The 21,038-nt window shown below is 39.9% G+C and overlaps 1 protein-coding gene across 5 annotated transcripts in view; it reads left to right on the plus strand.

Annotated features, from left to right (window-relative positions):
• LOC126336711 (lactosylceramide 4-alpha-galactosyltransferase-like) overlaps positions 1 to 21,038 on the plus strand; it is a 518,899-nt gene that overhangs the window by 488,447 nt on the left and 9,414 nt on the right. For 3 of the 5 annotated variants that reach the window (XM_050000681.1, XM_050000680.1, XM_050000682.1), the window contains one exon: positions 6,787 to 9,451. The exons of the other annotated variants lie outside the window; for them this stretch is intronic. In XM_050000681.1, the coding sequence (XP_049856638.1) occupies positions 6,787 to 7,047 (261 nt within the window). In that variant the 3' untranslated portion in view covers positions 7,048 to 9,451. Of the gene's footprint in view, positions 1 to 6,786; positions 9,452 to 21,038 lie in introns of those variants that run through there. 5 annotated transcript variants of the gene reach the window in all.

Genomic DNA, 21,038 nt, shown 5'->3' on the forward strand with positions numbered 1-21,038 from the left:
ACAACACACCAAGAAGCATGATTGACTTTAATAATAAGATATAGAGCAGCTAGGTACTCAAGCATTCGGTCATTAGATAAAGCAGAAAACAATTTAGGCCAGAACTTCATAATGGCTGCTAAGATGAAATGAAAAATTCTTAAGATTAGTGTTGGCAGGAATTTTGACTGTAAATAATAAAAGCCACAGTATTTAAATATTTCTTGTACCATGTCAGGAAATAAGCCACCTAAAATGATGAATTATTACAATGGTCTATGTACCTGTCTCGTGTCTCTTAGGCTCAAGACATTGGAACAAGATGAGTAGTATCCAATCCATGAATCCAGATAATTTATAGAAAGAGTGATTAAAGAGGGATTTTCAATTTCTTGCTTTATGTTTGATGGAAGTATGTTCATATTTTTCCACCATAGTACATAATTACATTCTCCAGTGCAGACAAGGAGGCAAAGTTTATGTTAAAATTATTTTTATCTTGTATTGTGACTATGGGGATCACAGTTCAGTTAAAACTAATTATTGTCAGTAACAGGAACTATTTAGTAGTAAAAATAACGAACAGTCAAATGAAAATAAACAGGTGCAAAAATTTAAATAAACTGTACATTATTTCAAAAATAATTTCCACAAGTGCTCATACTTTTATCCCATTGTCAGACAAGACAGTCAGTGCCTTCATGGATAAATGTCTGTGGTTGGCTATGCAACCATAATTGTACCCAGGCATGCACCTCTTCATCTGAATGAAATTGATGGCCCTGAATATCTTTCTTCAGAGCTTGTAAAAATATGGAAATCACATGGGGAGATATCGGCACTGTGTGCAGATTGTGTAACAGCTTCCCAGTGAAACTGCTGCAGCATACTTGGAACAACCTCGGCCACACATGGATCTGCCACATTTTACTTTCTTTTTCCCATCTGTCTCATTTTCGTTTGATTATCCCTTATATAATGGCAAGTGAGTGTAAGAATTTCAAGATCTTTAAAAGGCTTCTTCTAGATGTACAGTTATCTCTCTTACGCAGATTCTTAGTGCTCTCTTTTGCTGAATAAACACTTTGTTTATTTTAGATGCACTGCCTCAGAAGATAATTCCATATGACAACAGAGAGCAAACATACATAAAATAAGGCAACATTCTTGTCTTTAGTGTAACACAATGAGAAAATCTTCTAAGGGCAAAACATACTATACTGAGCTTCTTGATTGATTTATATAGTGTTGACTTCATTATAATTGTTGTCCAACTGGATCACTAGGAATTTTGCACAGCATATTTCAAGCAATGTATGGCCTTTAACTTCTACTTCTGGTAGAAGCAGGTAATTTTTGCTAGTTTGAAAGTGAAATTAAGGCATGAACTATTACTTGTAAACCATATGGGGAAAGTTCAATTATCATCTAAGCTGTGTCTGGTAAGCCTGAGTTTGTATCCTTGATTAGTATGCTTGTGTCATCAACAGACATAAAAGTTTTGAACTGCCCTTTAAGTCACTGGAAGCTAAGAATAAAAATAAGCCCAATACCAATTGTTGTAGTCCCCCACATGTTATATCACCCATCTTGAGATTAGTTTCAAGTCTGTGACACAGACCATCTGCTTTCTGTTACAAATTAAGGCTCCATCCATACAAAAGGGGTGCCACTAATGTCATAACACTTCAATTTTGCTAAGTTTAATTTAATAATTCACACAATCAAAGGTCACAAAATATACCAGCAGGATAATTTTTCTTGACTAAATTTGCCGGCACTTCACATTAGGCCTTATGTTGCTTTATCTGTGGGGTTTCCTTTATGAAAGTTAACTCCCACAAGGGGAAGGCCTGAGCCATGGGCAGCTGATTCAGCTCATATTTGGCAGGCTGTTTGTGTGCTATTTGAAACAAAAGGCTCAAAAATATTTGGGCTCAACACCTCCCCGTTTCTGAGAAAACCCACCCCTAAAGATCAGTACATTCAGCTGACTCAAAATTGATGGGCTCAATAGATAATTGAAAATAGACCATTTTTCATTATCATTTATGAGAGTCCACAAACAAATATTTTTCTAGAAATTGAGGAACAAAAATTACTTAACCTTAAGATACATGCTCGTGAATGAAAGTGCCACTGGTGCAATGACCGAGGCATTTGGCTGGGGAGTGAAGAACTCATGTCTGATTCCCAAATGAATTCTGTCACTTTTTTGTTAAATGTATTTTTCCAGAATGAAATAAGGTAGAAAGAGGGTTAATAAGGTAAGCAAATAAATTTCTCAAATGGCTTTGATTAGTATAGAATTAAAAATTTAATCCAGATTGCCTTACAATAGATCTTTCACTCATTCTGTTACATGTCCTCACAACAACATGAATGGTATTTGGCATATAAACACTCAAAGTAAATATACTCATGGCATCCAGAAAATCTAATTACTACAATATTTGTGTAACTATATCGTTCCTTCTAAAGATTCGGTGAAAAACAGACTTGGTTTACATTTAAACAGTCATATGATAACATTGCCTGATAAATTGGTGCTTACAGTTGATGACAAATCATGCTATGAATTATTATTGCATATGTGCAGTTGGGCAATTCCCTCTGGGTTTCTAGAAAAAGCATTGCAATTTTGAACCATCAAAATAAAATTCTGTCCTGTGCCGTCTGCACAGTTGGCTGGTGTGACCCCTCATGACTGATTGACAGCAGTCTTATTCAGAATTGTTTTCGTACAACAAGGCTTAAATTTTAGTTCTTTCATTAGTAATGTTGTTTGAGGAATTTATGTGCCTACCTTGTTATTATTACCTATTGATTTATGTATCTTATTAACCCTCATATTCCGACCTCTTTTGGTATTAAAAAGGGGGGTGGGGGTGGGGGGGCAGACTTTGTTTGAAAACTGAACTCAGGTTCTCCATACCCTAGTCAACCGCCTTGGTCGCTATGCCATTGGTGCTTTTGTTCACTAGTATTTATCCTAGGGATACATAAAGGGCAGTATTAATAGTTTCTTTCCTTGATTTCTAGGAAAATACACATTTGAAAACCTCATTTATGACAATGAAAACTGCTCCATTTTCAATTATCTACTGATATCGTCAGTTTTGAGCTGACTGCACATCAAGAAATGTAAGGGTAGTTTCCTCAAAAATCAGAGGGGTGTTGAGCCAGACTATCTTAGTCTTTCGATTTCAGGTTGTATACAAGCAAGTTGCCAAGTATGAGCCAAATTTGTTAGCCATGCCTGAGGCATTCTCTTTTTCAGAGGATGTTAACAAGATCTGCTCTGTTAAATGAGGCAACATCCTGTCGCAGCCCATTTTATCAAGATGAATCTTTTCCACTTCAGTTATTTCCAAGTGGTTTTCACAAATGCACAACAAGTCTACTGAAATTCCATCTATGTTTTCATTTTCCTGTCTGTAAAAGTCAAGTTTGTCCTTTTTCATTACTGACACATCTGATGTTTTGTTGGAAGATACTAAATGCAATTTCTTTAATACCCCTGGCTTTGTTAAAGCTATATTTTTCCATAGTAGATGTTTCAGATCTAACTATATTTATTTTTCTGCTCTCATTTGGACGAATTTACCATAAAAAGGCACAGGGAACACACTGGGATAAGACTGATATTGCTTTAGCTGGACAATGCTTCTTAGAATTAGTTATGCAAGTGGCCTCTTACCAGAAGCATTCAGAGGCAACTGAGTGAGGGGGATGAAGCATCTTTCACATCCATACCATGTCACTGGCAACGAACTTCACACTAGTGTGAAACAGGGGGTGGGGAGTGAGGATTATGTATGTGCATTGTCGTGATAGAAGGCATGTGTAGCACTGGGTGTGGAGCAGAGAAGAGGACAGGCAGATGGACAGGTCCTAATGATGGTTGAAGTCAAGGGAGTTACAGGGACAAAGGATATTCTGTAAGGAGAGTCCCTACCTGTGCACTTCAGAGAAGCTGGTGTTGGAGGGAAGAATCCAGATGGCACAGGCTGTGAGGTAGTCATTAAAGTCAATCACATTGTGTTGAGCGGCATTCTTGGAACTGGCTGATCCAGCTGTCTCCTATATATTGGCAGTGTGTGTGTGTGTGTGTGTGTGTGTGTGTGTGTGTGTGTGTGTGTCTTCACACATCACGAGGACCAAAAGCAACAAAATCAATGGAAACACACTACTTGCTATGAAAATGGGATATGTCTTAGTCTCAGTCTCAAGATTTTGAACCAATTTAGATATTGACATGCATCACATGACAGTGAGGTCAGTTATATGGATTATTCTTAAAGAGACTGTACTTTTTTTTAAAAAAAACATTTTAACTTTAAAATAACCCATTTTAAAGTCGCAATGCAATTGAGATGTGTGTAGGCAAGTAGTACAGACATAACTGTTGTTTTTCACACGGAAAGTTTTTATGAACTGCCTGCAGCCCCTATATTTTCAAAATACAACATTTCATCAGTTGTACTGGGCAGACTACAGCAGTGGTAAAATACTGGCTTCATAACTGTCAAAGTAAACTTAAAATTTTAACAATCCTAGTCAAAAACATCTGTGGCTCTATTAATCATTCAAAGGAAACTCCAGGATGATATTTTCAGTAATAGGTTTATGATTATTTTCTCCAGCCTTTCTGAAAAATGATACAATGTGGAATTCCTGAAGGCCTTTGCTGGTGAGCAGATCGTGAGACCCTAAAACATTGATGACTAATTTTAGACATCTAATACTATGGAGCCAACCTCTCGGGTGTCACTGAGTCATTTTCTACCGAATTTTTTTTCTTGGATGCTAATCCAGTAATGTATGATGGAGAACCATTTGCAGTTAAGAAAAGTAACAGTGATACTGGCTGACTGGATCTTTCACTACGATCAAGAATTGTGCTTAGATGAGTCAGATGGTGCACCATTATGATAAATGCAAAAATCCAGGTTTGAATATCCGTCCGACACAAAATTTTATTCTGTCAGCAATGCCAGTTTTGCTCAACACTTGTAAATGTAGTGTATGAATCAAAAAAATTTTAGGTGGAATGGTTGTCCAGTGTACCAGCAGCTACATTTTTGGAGATCCTGTCTTAAAAAGATTTGGGCCATTGGCCTCCAGTGCACGAAGACAATGCCACATGTATGTGAGTTGTGCCTGTGTGAATGTGTTTTTTTTATTTTAGACAGAGGACTTTGCCAAAAGATTATTATATTACAGCAGTCTTTTCATTGTGACTACTGGCAACTCACTGCCTTCTCTATGTGGTAACCAGCACATTTTGAATACATACCTCCATTTGCAAACAGAGGAACATTGTCTCATTTTTCTGGATACTAGGATTCTTTTAAGTTAAAGGAACATAATTAGCAGTTAGCAAAAAGCACAATAACAACAACAAATGGGTCATGTGAACCTGTTCACTGTGCTTTAATTTTATGTGTGAAAGTGTCACTGTCGAGAAGAACTTAAAAATGGTATGTTGAGGGATAAAGGTAATGAATAGCTATATGTGTATGATGGAAGAAATATTATTCCAGCCATTGTGATGAGATGCAGGGGCACCTCGACCTGAAATTTAACTAGAGCACTGACAAATATTTGTCATTATCTCATGCCGACAGCACACTTAACTTTCCTGCAAAGACTTTGCCCTTTACTTTCAGTGCATCTTGTTTTATTACTCACCAGACAACAACCAGTCGCATAGCCAGCCCTGAAGCTCTGCTCTATTTTAGATGTGAGTGAAATGAATACAATGTTAAAAACACAATGTTGTTGAATTTTCTTCCTAACTTACCAGAGTGATGGCATTAATGTGTGGCTGAATGTCTCATATATTGTTCTACCAAGAACAAGCAAGCACATATCTCTAACAAATCAGCTTGCAGTACTGTATTAAATCAGTAACTCTGTATTTCTTCTAGGTACCTTCCTGTGTCAAGGCAAAAGATTGTGTGTGTGTGTGTGTTAGTGAATTTTCAGTTTCTATTTTATCCTATTTTAACACAGTCAGGGCAACACCCTGTAAATTGTTATGGTTGGCATTTATGCACTGAACATACAGGTCACCAATGAACAAATGTATGTGTATTAAAACTGTAGTAAGAAGAACGAAATAAAATAAAAGATTTCCTAAATATTTGATTTCCAGTGGATAGAGAATCTGTGTTAAATGTTAATAACTGGCATTTAGAATAGGTAAGTGCTTTCAGGCATATCATCAGATGTAGTGTGCTACAGTGAAATAGTGTGCTTACTACTTTTGGCTGCATGCACATAATCTCACTGATGACTCAGTATACTGTAGAACATTAAAGGTAACTTGTACAAAGTATTAAATTAAATTTTGGTTGTTCTCCCTTAAATCTCACTCAAACTGTACAGCCAAATATTTTGTTTGCATACAGACTTTCTTGTTTGCTTTCATTAAATACTGGCACTAAAGATATTAACAGAGAGCAGTCATTGAAATTATTAGAAAGTACACTGAGAATATATAGAAAATCCATCAGACTGTCAAGAGAGATAAACAGATTCACACAAACCTGAGACTTTGGAGAATAATATGAAAAATGCATTATGAAAAAAAAGATAAAGATAGAAATAATAAAAGAAGAATTTTTTTATATTGGAAGAGCAGAACCAACAATAACACATGCATTGTGAAGGAAAGAAATGACTCTCACTCAGAACACTAGAACCAATATTACATAATTTATTTAAAATTTAGAGGTAACAGTTTGGTGGGAGATTTAATAAAATGAGGTTTTGTTTTACAATTACTCTTTTTTCCCTCAGACAGCGGCTATGGCAGATTGTGGTGGCTTTCGTGTGCTGCCAGCAGCACTATTTTTCCCAGTTCATTATAACTCATGGCAGATGTACTTCTCAGAGGAGGATGCAAACACAACACTTGCCAAGCTGGAAACAGCGTATGCTGTTCATGTATGGAACAAGCTAAGCAGAATCAGCCGCAAAACACTCCCTCACTCTGCTTATGCCAAGATTGCACGTGTGAACTGTCCTGATGCCTATGAAAGTGCACTTGATGGCTTCTGAAAATGTTTGCTGTGATAAGTGACAAAAAAACTGGACTGTTAATCAAAGAATGTGAACAGCATTGAGAAACACTTGTACTTTATAAACTGTAGGTTTTAGTTATTTATTTAATTTATTTTTTAAGGATTTTCAATGAGAGTATGGCCAAAGCTCAATATATTTATTATTTCCTAAGATAGTTTCAAGTAACTATGAAAAGTTACTATTTTCCCATACCAGTACCGAATTTACCCTTATAAGGGCTTTACTTTTATATGATGATTCGGTCAGTCATTTTATTTTAAATTTTAGTGTCCACTATGATTAAAACCACATTAGAAAACATGAAATTGTGATTGATTTTCATAAACTTTTAGCAGTTGCAGAGCACATTTTCATTGTAGCAACACTTGTAAAAAAATTGTTAATTGTGATTCTTCAGCTTTTGGATACACTAAAAGTCACGATTGGAATTTCTGAGAAATCAGGACTAATGGGCAGAGCCTCTAAAATATCATACAGCATTTCAACAATAGATATGAGAGTCACATTTATTGTCAGGGCTAGAACTATTCTCTCAAAGAGTCCACCGACATTTTTTTAAATAAGTAAATTTTTTCACTGACTTGCTGTAACACATTGGAAATTTCTTTAATATTGTATTTAAATTAATATAAGCATGCACAACAGTCTTTTAGAAAAAGAAAAACACCAACAGCATATTGTTTTACATTTAATAAGGTTGTATCCTTTTAACAGTCCTACGACTTACCTTAAATTGCAGCTTTATGTTTATAGTCATGATCACTTAGTGGAAAAAAGAACAAAAAAGCCAAACAGTATGCACTGTACACTATAAATGTGATGCTTCACATAAACAGTACAAGCCTACATTATTACTTTAACTTTCTTTTTTCTGCAATAGGAGGGATTTATTGATTCCCTATGAAGTTAGTTCCCCCCCCCCCCCCCCATGAAATGTGGGACATTTCAAAAGGCTCATGTTTTCATCTAAATAGCCACTAATTTTAACAAAAGTACATCTTTCAATAAAAAAAATACATAAATCAAATGTATCTCCTATCCTTGTACAAGGTGTTTGATTTGATGCCACTTTCTGTGGTAATTTCAGTGCTTACATTACTGTCTGATAAGGTGGATTAACTACACATTGTTATGATTTGCTTATTGATGAGATAAAATGGTATGTTAAGTGGCTGGTTGTCATTTTAAATGTGAAGATGTTATTAATTCAATAAGGAATTACAACTAGCTTTTGTTGTATACATATAGAGTGAAGTGCTGTGTATGCAAATGATTTTTACTGGTATAATAGTTCTCAAATTTCCTGGAGACATTAACTGTGTTAACAGAATTTAAACCTTAGTGCTTATCTCCCTTCTCAAAAAAATTACAATTGTGAAGTAATTTGATATTAGAATTTGCTAGAAGAAAGTGTAGTGCTGGTGTTATCTGCAACTTTCCTATTATGTAGGCCCTTTCATTGTTACTATATGTGGCCAATTTTCCTGATTCAGTGTGGAGTAAAGCTTTGGTTAACTAATTTTAAAGTTGATGATGTGCACCTTTTCACCAAGAACTGTCATCCACTAGACAACCATTCATGTACATAACTAGTTCTGAAACCTGACAGGACCTGTATCAGAAGATGAGGATAGGGTGGATGTTTTACAAGACACAAGCATGTTACAGTTTAACAATTATTAAGCCTCAAATCTTTCTTCCCACTTTGTGCTCCACTGATACAGATCCATTACCTTTGAGCCCCAGATATTCCTGTTTGTAGGCCTACAAAAATTTCATTTTTAACGACTTGCATCAGTTACTTCTTTTGTTAATCTGTGATGTAATATATGTCTTACAGAACATCTGACAGGAAGACAAGTTGTTTTGTACACTTAAGTGCCATTTACTAATGAAAACATTGCAGTACCTTAACAGTGATACTGAACTGGGGTTGTAAACAAGAACTGATATAATTTCATCAGAGAATTATTCTGCGGTGTTAGGATAATAAAACTTTTTATTTTTCATTGTTGTTAATTAATGATTCTGAAAAGAAATGTAGTCAACTGGAGAAAGCACTGTATATGTAATTCTGGAGGCCAATTTGTAGTCTCTTCTTAAAATGAAAGTGTTCTATATTTTGTCTGCTTTTAAGGGAATAAAGAATGCCATGTATGACTATTTTGTATGAATCCTAGAAAATGTTGCCAATTTAAAACAAAATGTTACAGCATTCCTATCAAGTAATGCTGCCTTACAGAATTTATATTTTATAGATTTTGGTGCACTGATACCAGTATTTAGGGCTCATATTTTGTGAAAATCTAAAGAAAAGGACAATTTATTTGTCTGCCATACTTGCAAATTCCTAAGATAAATAAATAAATAAACTTTAAAATGTCAAATTTTTTAATCTCCTTCCTCCCATTTTCTTTTTCCTAGACAGGCGTAGCTCTCTGATCGAAAGTAATGTATTTTCAAACTTTATGAAATGAAATGAGCTGTATAACCAACAGTGAACAAGAAATTTCTGTTACAGCCCCTCATATGTCTTGGAGACCTAAAGCAACCTGTTTAAGTGTCTTGGACCACTACTGTACTTGGAACCATTAAGTATGAGGGCTGTGATAAATTATATTGACTTCTCTGCAATTTTTAACGATCTAAGATCAATTGCAAACACTTTGATCATCATAACCTAAAGTTTTGTGTAGTGATGTAACAGCCCCTTATTGCTACAACATAATTGCTTGAAATAATGAATCTAGTTTTATACCATTCAAGTTACTTATTTCCACTCTATCAGCTGCCATCATGTGACTGAAGTTTGCACTCTTAGTTTCATTTTTAGAAATAATGCATAACATTTAGTGAAACAGAACTACATTTCACTCACAGTGACACTGTAAGTGCTGCTCAATTTCTTTTTCATTTTCTTTTGAAACAACTGAGATATCTGTGTCAAAGCATGAGGTCAAAATACCTTGACTCAGATAACTAGTTTTACGTAAGTTATTTAACTAATGTTAATTAAAACTTGAATAAAAATTAATTTTTAATTTTCGTGAAGAGTTGTTGAGCAGATGTACATAATTATAGTGATGAATTGCTGACACCAGTCTATTGTGGAACCATATAACATGTTTATTTCCACTCTCAGAAACATTGTAAAGTGTGATCGTTATAAGATTTCTGGAGCATGTAGATTTCCTCAATGAAAGCCTACAGAGATCGGCCTATCACCAACTGAAAAATGCTCCTTCTGAGCACAAAAAAAGCAAATATGCTACTCTTTAAAAGACTCTGACAGAAAAGTGGGGAACCATTTGCCTCAACCCTCATTCCACCTTACTTACAAAAAAATTTTGGTATGCTTACATATATGCACGTTTTAAACACAGAACATTCAAAATCCTTTTACCAATCTCTCTCCATAGTGAAGCCTTCATACTCAGCGTCTCCCTCTCACTACCACTGTCTATCTATGTCTCTCTTCCACTGTTGGCACTTTATCCTGTGTCTTTCCCTATGTTAACTACATACAGAAAATGGAGATTGCTACTCACCTTAAGGATGACACGTTAAACTGCGTGCAGGCCCAATGGAAAGAAACATTAGTTTTCAGCCAAAGCATTTGTCAGAGAATGTAACATACAAACATTAATTCACACAAGCAGGCAGGCCTCATGTACGCAAGACTGCTATCACTGGCAGCTTGGACCGAGATGCAACATCCCGATCTGAGCTGCCGGAGATAGCAGTCATGTGTACGTGAGGTATGCCTACTTGTGTGGATGAATGTTTCTGTGTTTCTTTTTCTGACAAAGGATTTGATAGAAGGCCAATGTGCAAGTGTCTTTTTGTTGTGCCTGCCTACGGCTCAACATGTCATCTTCATGGCAAGTAGCAATCTTTTTCCTTATACTGTTGATCTCCCACTATCAGCGTCTTTATCCATTCTCTCACTCTTCTTTACCACTCTCCTTCTTTCCTAATTTCACTGTGCCCCACTGCCATTGTCTTTGTCCCATTCTTTGTCTCCCATTGCCACTGTCTCTCTCTTTATCACTTATAGCCTGCTGTCTTTCCTCTCCACACATGTCCTTGGGGATGGTTTGGTTTCTTCACGGTTTTCACTCCTACAATGAACTTCCTACCGTCACTGTTTCTCTGCTACTCTCTTTGAACACAAATAAGCACCCAAATGTTCAGATGCCAAAAATTTTGGTGAGGAAGGCTGAATGAGAATTGATGCAGCTCATTCCTACTTTCCTGCCAGTTTTTCAGTGACGAACATATATGGCTTTTTGTGCTGACATGTTTTTTTTTTTTCAGCTGGTGTACTGCTAATATAAAATGAATTCTGTAGATCAGTAAAGTTTTGACAGTTTGTGTATGTACTTCAACATATTTTTTTTTGTAAGGTACTTGTACCATCAGATGGCACTTCCAGATCAGGACAGTCTATATAGGTGTGAAATGTCCATAATGAGACTGTGGAGACAGCACATCAAAATTTGGTTGGTGAAAAAATGGTTACTGAAAACACAGCTTAGTGTCCTCAAAATACTTTCAATGACCCCAGAACACTTAGAAAGTGTTCACTACAATAGTTAAAACTACATCCATGCCTCAGAAAGGATATTACATAGATATGATTGGTAATATTGAATCTCAGTGATGGTTAGTCATAGCAAAAAATCTCCACAGTTTCCCAAGATCATCATCTTAAGAATATATGGTAAAAATATCGACAATGTGCCGTGAGTAGAAGTTACAGAAGTGGCCATCTCCAAAACTGATTCTTTTGGTACCCAAAAAATAATTGTTGTTCAGTTTTCTCATGAACCCCCATGAACAAATGGTCATTTTATAAGCCATCTAGGACCACCCTGCATCACACCTAATGAAAAAGAACCAACCAATTTGCACAATTTGCCTGGGTACTACATAATGTTTAAATTTTGTCTCTATACTGAAGGATTGTTACATTATGCCAGTTCCCCAAGTAGGTATACAAATGACTGCTTGGCCAAGGACTAACCCCTGGCTTTTTGGAACATATGGTGCTGTGCCTGGACTGATAACCATGATCTACATGTAAACATAACTGACAATCTATGAGCAATTTCAGTTTTTCTTTCCATTCACTGAATTTTGGATAAAAGTTTACTTCAGGATAATTTGAAATCATACAGAAGTTTATTTGGGTTAAAAGGCTTGCACATTGACATTTAGCTTGTTTAACATAATAAGGGTGACATCACAAACCACTATAACAAATGACGCTGCCTCAGCTGAAGGCAGACAGTGATGGGGAGTGCTGAATAGTGGTTGATCTGACAGATACACTAGATGTTAGTACATTCTCTGTGTGACTTGGGATGACACTGCATTTTTGTTTTGTATAATGCAAAGGTGGCAACATGGATCGCTGCCGCGTTGGAGTGACAGAGACGTTGCTGCGAACTGTGCTGCATGTGATGATGTGTAATGGCTAGCAATACTGGCTGGCGCACTGCGGATTGCCAGTTCAAATGCAACTGTCAACCAAATGAGGTGGCACAGTGGTTAGCATAAAGGAGTCACATTTGGGAGAAGATAGTTCAAGACTGTTGTAGGCTACAGTGGTCTGGAAGCCGAGCGATGACCTCTCCAGTTGACAGGACGCTAGGAAATGACTGTGGACAGGTCAGAAACGCCAAAGAAACATTATTAATTCATGACACCTTTATTCCTGCCGAGTACAATGTGGCCAAGGCTGGCTGAGCTTGGTGATATCAATGACTTTCCCCGAGTCCTCGCTGACTTCGAGCGATGACACCAGTTCCGGGCTACACCAGTCTTGCTAGCCCAGCGCTGCATGCTGTGACATAGCGGTGGAACGCTCTTACTTCGTCCATGCGTGGCTGGCAGCGTCTGGCTGGCCGGCCAGGCCAGCAATGGACATCAGGCCGCTGCGCGCAGGAGGCTATGGGTTGGAGTCCCGGTGCTGTCGGCATGAGGGGCTTTCTCGTAGTGTGGAGTGTACTCTATCCCACCCCATCTTCTCCCCTGCTCCTCCTGGTGGCTCGGCCGCCGTGGACGGGTGGAACGGGCTGCAGTCGCCCAGCGTCGTCGGCTCATCCGGTTGTGACGGAGGATGCACAGGGCCTAGGCCCTGCACGATCTTGACGACAGCTTACTGATGTGGTCAGCATTGGCGGCGAATGAGTCTGCCACGATGTCTGCTAATCCTGGGTTGATTGACAGCGACAGCAGAGAGGACCAGAGCTGGTACTGTCCTCTCACGTCTGCTGCTGGATGGACCGCCCTTACTGCAACATCTGCTTAATAAAGATTAACATGTCGATCACCGAGCTGAGCGCTATGCAGCATCCCAGTACACATCTCACTGCAAGTCTAACTGCGAGTATCTTGTTGCTATCAAAGCTGGCATATTTAAAGGAAGCACGAGTGACGTCCTGGCATCATGCTCGTTTGTAATGAACGCATTTGTTCCACTTATACTGCTGATTTATCTGTTCTACTCACCCCTTAGGTGTTCTTGTGACAGAGTTACGTGTTGTTAACGGCAGACTTATGCGAAGTTGTGAAGTGCAGTACAGCTGATGCTATACCTCTGTCTTACACTCTACGAAAGTCTCCGTCTAACACAAACCCGCGTGCCAAGCAATTCTCTCTCGCCTGTTGTGTGTAACCAGGCCACTGCCCCTGTGTGATGACACATTCCGATACATGTGCAATCCTCTTACCTCTTGGCTAACCTACTGACCCTGGCTCTCGGCATAGGCAATGAAACTTTGACAATATTCCACGTTTCCAACTCTTTGCTATTTTGCGTCTGTATTCTGGACTATTCTCTGTTTGAATAAATAGCAACATATGCCATGCAGAAGTTGAGTTGTTTTCCATTTGTACATTGGAATTTGTAGTAAATATACTATAGTGCTAAGTGTTGTACTTCATTAACAATCCTTCTCTGAGATTTGGACCTCATTGTGATTACGAGATGACAGAGTTTTATGGAGGCACTGAATACTTCAAAATATCTACATCACCATGGCTCCAATTAGGCATTGTAAAAGCTGTTGCCTATGCAGACAGGAACTGGAATATGAGCAGTGAATTATCCCCAAGGTCTGTACATTCAGGAAATCAATGAATTCTAAAACAGCAAGAAGTCAGCTGCACATCAGCATTTGACTGAGTTGCCAAATACAACAAATGGTATGACATACTGTGTTTGGTAAATGTGTACTTTTACTTGGATGGTAAAGTCCAGCAATGGTTACAGAATATCGCAGAGAAGATCATCAAATGGGAAAAATCTCACATCCAACTGAAGAAAATATTTTGTGACGATCTGCAGTCAACCCACTTATCATAACAGTAATCTAAAAGCAGGACCCATCATGGGGAAGTGACAGTCTTATGTAAATAATATTTTGGTCCTATGCCACATCATAAATCCACATATGACATAAGCCAGCAAAATCACATACTTGATGAAGAGTGTCGTAGAAGACATGTACCAAGCTCTTCTGGCAAAGCATGTCACAAAAACCGAGGAATTCATCAGGTGGTGCAACTGCACATCAGTGAAATGCAACAGAAGAGAATCAGACAAAAGAAGCACAGATTTGTGAACATGTGCCATACAGCAATTACGTAAGACTGCCAGACCACACCTCTTCATATGTCACATAGTAAAGGAAACAGTACAACAGAGCTCTGGATAAACAAAAGCTATTCCAAGAAACACAAATAAAGGCTGCTCCAGGTGGTTGATTACCAATGAAGACATTGTTATCCTGCTGTCATCAACAAGATGAGTTCCAGTCATTATATGAAGAAACAAGCAGTCTTGGTTGCAGTGCTAAAAATTTTTATTATTTCCCAATGAAGCATTTCACCATTATTTGAGCATCTTCAGATTGGCTGATATTTGGCAGCAATGGGTATAGGATACTGTGCATAAAATCTCCCAGCAGGTAAATGACCTGCTAGGAGATTTAATGTGTCGTAGACCATGTACCTACTGCTACCAAATATCAGCCAATATGACAATTCCTAAATAAAGGTGAAGTGCTTCATTGTTAAAATGTGAATACTTGGTCAACTGCAAAAAAGGTACTCGAGCTCACAAAAGACATCTACGGACCATCACCGATAACAAGCACAGCAGGTTATCAAAGATAACTTTGGATTACAAATTGTCACAAGTATTGGCAACTCATCCTTGGAGGTCTATGTGCTGAAAAATCCTAATCAATGCAGGATGGGTGTATCTGTGGCATCAGTGAAAAATAGTGCTCCACTACCACTACGGATAAAGCATTGGAGGAAGCTAATACCAAACTGTTAACAAGGTCTCACTTGACTGATGAACATTATCAATGAATGTTAACCATTCTGTGACAATTTTTGAATGAATGCTTTCATATGCAGAGTGGAAGAAAGACAGAAAAAAAACTTTCAATGGTAAAGCACTGGATGGACATTAACCTTCTGAGAGTCCTTGGTCACCTCCTGTGGTCCTTGCAAAAAGGATGGCACATGACATTTCCGCGCTGACTGCCAATGACTGAACAATATCACAAAGGAAGATATTTATCAATTGCTGCCTATTGATGACACCCTAGACCGCTTGCAAGAAGCAAAGCACTTCTCAACGTTGGACACAAGGGCAGGCTTCTGGCAAATCAAGAGTGACTAGACTGAGCCGGAAAAGATTCCCTTCGTAGCTGTGACAGGCTTTATGAGTTCAAAGTTATGTCATTTAGACTTCATAACACTCAAGACACCTTTGAGCATATGGTCAACCTCCTTTGATATCTTAAATGGACTATGTATCTTTTCAATCTAGATGACACTGTTTTCTTTAGGACAATTGGAAAACATAGGCACTCATATCAGAACCATAGAACAGGAAAGGAAAAAAAAAAAAAAAAAAAAATTAAAAATAACTACATGTTGATGGAAGGGAAGACAGCTAAAAACAGGGACTTGGTGAAAGATCCATAAAATACGCCAGAAAGAGTAAAGATTAAATGTCCTCAGCCATACTGCTATGATGGATAAAAAGTAAAATGTGGTTGACAGCCCACATGTCATTCATTAAAACAGCTGCTAATCAGACAGCAATCATAAATGATAATGTAAGTGGTTAAAAAGGGCATTCTGCCAGGAAATGACGAACCATCTCTGAGATTGAGGGCAGTGAGCAAAAAGTGGCAGGAGAGCACCACTCACCAAATGGCGATGGCTAAAAAGACAATGACTTGTACACAACCTAGCTAAAATAATCTCATGGCGAGAGGGCCAAGAGGATGTTGCCCAAGCTACTGGGAGAGGCTTGATTCCCTGGAGCTTGTTCCCATGAAAGGAGGACCAGTGGTGATGCCAAAGTGACACCATCTGCTGACAGACAGCAACACAGGGGTCATTGGTGAGACTGGAAGAAATAGCGGGCTAAGGTATGAGCACTGCAGCCTTCGCAGCAGTGTCAGTGGCCTCGTTTCCTGTCAGACTGACTGGACCAGGAACCCATATAAACATCACAGTGGCCCCATCAAGAATAAGCAAGTGACAGATTTCCTGGATTCCACTGCACTAAGGGGTGGATGGTGTACAGCACACAGGGGCTCTGATGGGCATCGAGAGAGTCATAGCAGATGACGCAATTTAAAAGCCTATGTCTCCAGATGTACTTTGTGGCCTGATGCAGGGGGAAGAGCTCTGCTTAAATACTGAGCAGTGTTCCAGAAGCCAATACCAAAAATCGTCAGCGCCAATGACGAAGTCATAGTCGACACCACAGTCAGTCCAAGTGCCATCAGTATACACAAAAGTGAAGTTCTGTGCGAAGGTTCTAAAACTTATACCAATAGAGCAAGGCTGGAGAATTTCCTTAGTAAGCAAATGAAGGCCAACGTGAATGCAGACTGCTGCATGAAGCCAAGGTGGTGAAGGGCCCACAGCCATCAGGAAAGTGGCAGGTAGCATGAATATGCTGGAGCAAGAGCCAAAAGTGAACTCTAGGTGGTGACAGAGAAGAGGGATGCATCTCATACTGGCGATCAAAGGAGCCTTTGAAGGAGGGGGCATAGGATGAGTGGCCAGGCATGGAAGACAAATGACATGCGTAACTACTGAGGAGAAAGTCACAGCAGTATGACAGTGGTAGTTCAGCGGCTTCTGCATACAGACTCTCAGTCAGGCTAGTGTAAAAGGCAGCAGTGGCCAAGCAGATGCCACAATGGTGGATAGTATTGGGGCGGTGTAAGAGGGACAGAGGTGTAGATGCATAAACAAAACTCCCTTAGTCTAGTTTTGAATGGACAAGGGAGTGGTACAAGTGGAGGAGGGTGGACAGATCCACTCCCCAGGCAGTACCACTGAGGACATGTAGTACATTGAGGGACCCCATACAGCAGGCAGCCAGGTAAGACACGAGGGAAGACCAAGAAAGTTTCCTATTGCAACATGCCCAAGATGTAAAGACAGTGGAAAGAACCAATTGTGGCACCAGAAATTCATACAAACGGTTTTGTCTGTGGAAAGGCGACATCCATTGTCAATGCTCCAGGAGTAAAGACGATCAAGACATTGCTGAAGATGCTGCTCAAAGAGATAAGTCCATGGATAACTGCAATAGATCATAAAATCATCAACAAAAAGGGGGCTGGAGATGACCGGCGGGAGACAGGCCATGATAGGGTTAATGGCAATAGCAAAGAGGACAACACTCAGGATGGAACCCTGAGGCACACTGTTTTCCTGGATAAAGGTGTCCAACAAGGCAGTACTCACATGTACCTTGAAAACTCAATCTTTTAAAAATTTTTGAAGGAAATGAGGCATGCAACCACATAAACCCCGTGTAGAGTATAGAGGATACCAGCCCTACAGCAGGTGTCATAGGCTTTCTCCAAATCAAAAAACATGGCCACAGTCTGGTATTTCTGCATAAAACCATTCATAACATGGGTTGACAAAGTGACAAGATGGTCAACTGCAGAACGGTGTGCTCAAAATCTACACTGTGCTGTGGTCAGTAAATTGGGAGACTTGAGCCACTGTACCAGCTGAGCATGAATCATACATTCCATCACCTTGAAAACACAGCTGGTGAGAGAAACAAGGTGTTTATCCTTATTGGGCCTAGATATGGGTGTGACAGTGGCTTCATGCCAGCATCTGGGAACATGCCCTCTGCCCAAATGCGACTGTTCATATGATGGAGAAAGTGCTTGCTTGCAAGAGAAAGGTTCTGCAACATCTGAATGTGAACATTGTCTGCCCCAGGGGGCAGAGGATCAGGATGAAGTGAGAGCATGATCTAGATCCCTCATAGGAAAGGCAGCATTGTAGCACACATGATTCTGAGAAGAGAAGGCTATCACCCAAGCATCCTCCACTTGTTTCTGATGCAGGAAGGCAGGGTGATAGTGGATGGAGCTCAAAATCTCCAGAAAAAAGCGGACCAAGGTATTGGAGACAGCAATAGGATCCACGATAACATCATTTGCTATAGTCAGGCCTTGGTCCCAGAGAGTCACTGGAGGTTGGTCCACACAACGGAACAAAGAGTGAAACTGTAAAACTTGCATCATGGCATTCCTCAGTCCACCAAGAGATTGGCACACAGCACAGTAAGCAGGAAGTGCGAGGAATGGTAAGTTCTGTGGTGGTAAGGATAATGTCTGTAAGACTCTCTACATGATCATCACAACTGTGGAAATGTTCGTTGAAGGTCGCCATGGAGGTGTAAAGCTTCCAGTTAGCCTTAGAAAGGTGCCATTTGGGTGTGCACATAGGTGGGGCAGGAGTCAGCAAATCGATAGCACACAGGAAATGGTCACTCGAGTATGTGCAAGAGAGAATGGACCACTCGAGACGATGAGCAAACTGAGCTGTGCAGAAGGAGAGGTCCAAATGAGAATAAGTGTGTGTGGAATCTGAAAGGGATGTAGTTGCTCCTATGTTAAGGCAGAAGAGGTTAAGTTAATTGAGAAGGTCAGTCAAGAGGGCACCTCTTCGACAAGTTTTGGGAGAACCCCAAAGGGAATGGTGTGCATTAAAGTCACCAAGTAGCAGAAAGGGGTGAGTGAGTTGCCCAATATGCTTGAGAACGTGTCCCCTGGTGACACTGAATGATGAAGGGATGTAAACAATACAAAGGGAAAAGGTCAAGTGAGGAAGTAAAATGTGGACTGCAACAGTTTGAAGCCAGGTAGTCAGGGAAATGGGTTGACTATGAATGCCATCCTGAATAAGGAGCATGACTCCTCCATGATACGGAATGTTGTTCTTGGGTGGAAGGTCAAAGTGGATCGTGAAGAAATGTATGAGCTCAAAGCGGTCATGAAGGTGCAATTTTGAGCCAGAGAACAAGTAAACGCTGCAATTCCAAGAGCAGCTGTAAGTCCTCTTTGTTGAATTGTTGGCTGCAAATGTTCCATTGTTGGAAAGTGATGGCAAAAAAAAGGAAAGAAGGGAAAAAATCAAGGGGTGTCACGTTGGAGGCTGCCGAGTGCCAGCCTTTGAAGACTCACTGCTACAGGGCACAGAGGTGCTGAAGATCCTGCTCCATGAAATTTACAGAGGCATTGGCATTCTCCTTCTGTCAGTCTGCAGAATCCAGAGAAGAAAAATGGTTGGTGATAAGCACCAGTGACATGGAGGTTGTCCGGGTAAGGGTACCACATGGTGACACGGTTGAAGAGGTTCTCTGTGTTGGTAAAGGAGAAGATTTTTTGCCTTTGTTTGATTTCTTGTAGCTTTTTTGGTTGGCAGAGGAAGACTCAGATGTTTGTTGGCTGGGGGGATGTAAGAAGTCTTAGTGGGAGTATTCCTTCCGTTCTTTCCGGCCTGCTGGCAGTGTAGCAGGTGACATTGCCCCAAGAGGCAAAAGTTTGGTGGCTTGTTGCTTAGCTGAAGGAGGATATGGGGGATACTACGACGACATTGGACGATTCTACAACAGCAGTGCTGAATGTGAGTTTGCATGTCTTATGGCCATGTCCTACATGGACTGAGATGTAGCAAGAACAGTACTGTAAGTGCCGTATGGAAGAACACAGGGTTTCCAACTATCCAACAACTTGCGAGCGACTGGGTAATGCACTTTATCCTTTACCTGGATCCTTTGGACATTCTGCTCATTGAGATATGTGGGACAATCTTGGGAGGAGGTGACGTGGTTGCCATTGTAATTGATACAGCAGGGAGGAGGAGGTGGACAGACACTCTTGTGAGCATCCCTAGCACAGGTTAAAATGCGTTTGGCTGGCTGTTGACAGGACATTCAAGTGTGGTTGTACTGATGACACTGGTAGCAGTGCATTGGGTTTGGGATGTACATTGGACTGTAATAACCTCATTGCCTGCTTTGATCTTTGACGGAAGCACCACTCTTCAGTACGTGAAACCACGAGGAACCGTGGTGCAGTTGGCAGGGTCTTTGAATCATTATCCTTACTCCATTTACATTTAGAAGGTGTTGACTGTGAAAATTATGATTGGCTCATTGCGAGAAAATCTCCCATTATTGTCAGAATCTCAGATGGTGTGCTCCTTCCGACTGGGGGCCACCCTCAGCGTGGAGGGGGGAGGGGGGGCACCCGTGTTAGGTGATTGTTCACACCTCACGTCGCACCATCTGAACACCTGACAGAGGGAACAATCAGCACTTTGAGAAGGTAGCAGCTCAGGCAATCATCCCTCCCTGGGTCTGGCCTATGCCAGGAGGTATGTGTGAACACTACCTGTTGCCCTGAGACTGGGAATTGCACATTACTCAGTCACCTGTTACATGTCAGATGCATGGGCAGGCCTTCAGGAGCACACAGGAAGAAGAAGAAAAAGAGGAACCTCAAATGCTAAAGTGGAGGAAGGAGAAGAGATGGTGAAGGAATGAAAACAGTGGAGAGACTGTTCTGAAATCTGCTACTGAAAATGCAGCTCACATTTCCAAAAGC

Source organism: Schistocerca gregaria, chromosome 2 (assembly GCF_023897955.1).
Source record: "Schistocerca gregaria isolate iqSchGreg1 chromosome 2, iqSchGreg1.2, whole genome shotgun sequence".
NCBI classification, from domain to species: Eukaryota; Metazoa; Arthropoda; class Insecta; order Orthoptera; family Acrididae; genus Schistocerca; species Schistocerca gregaria.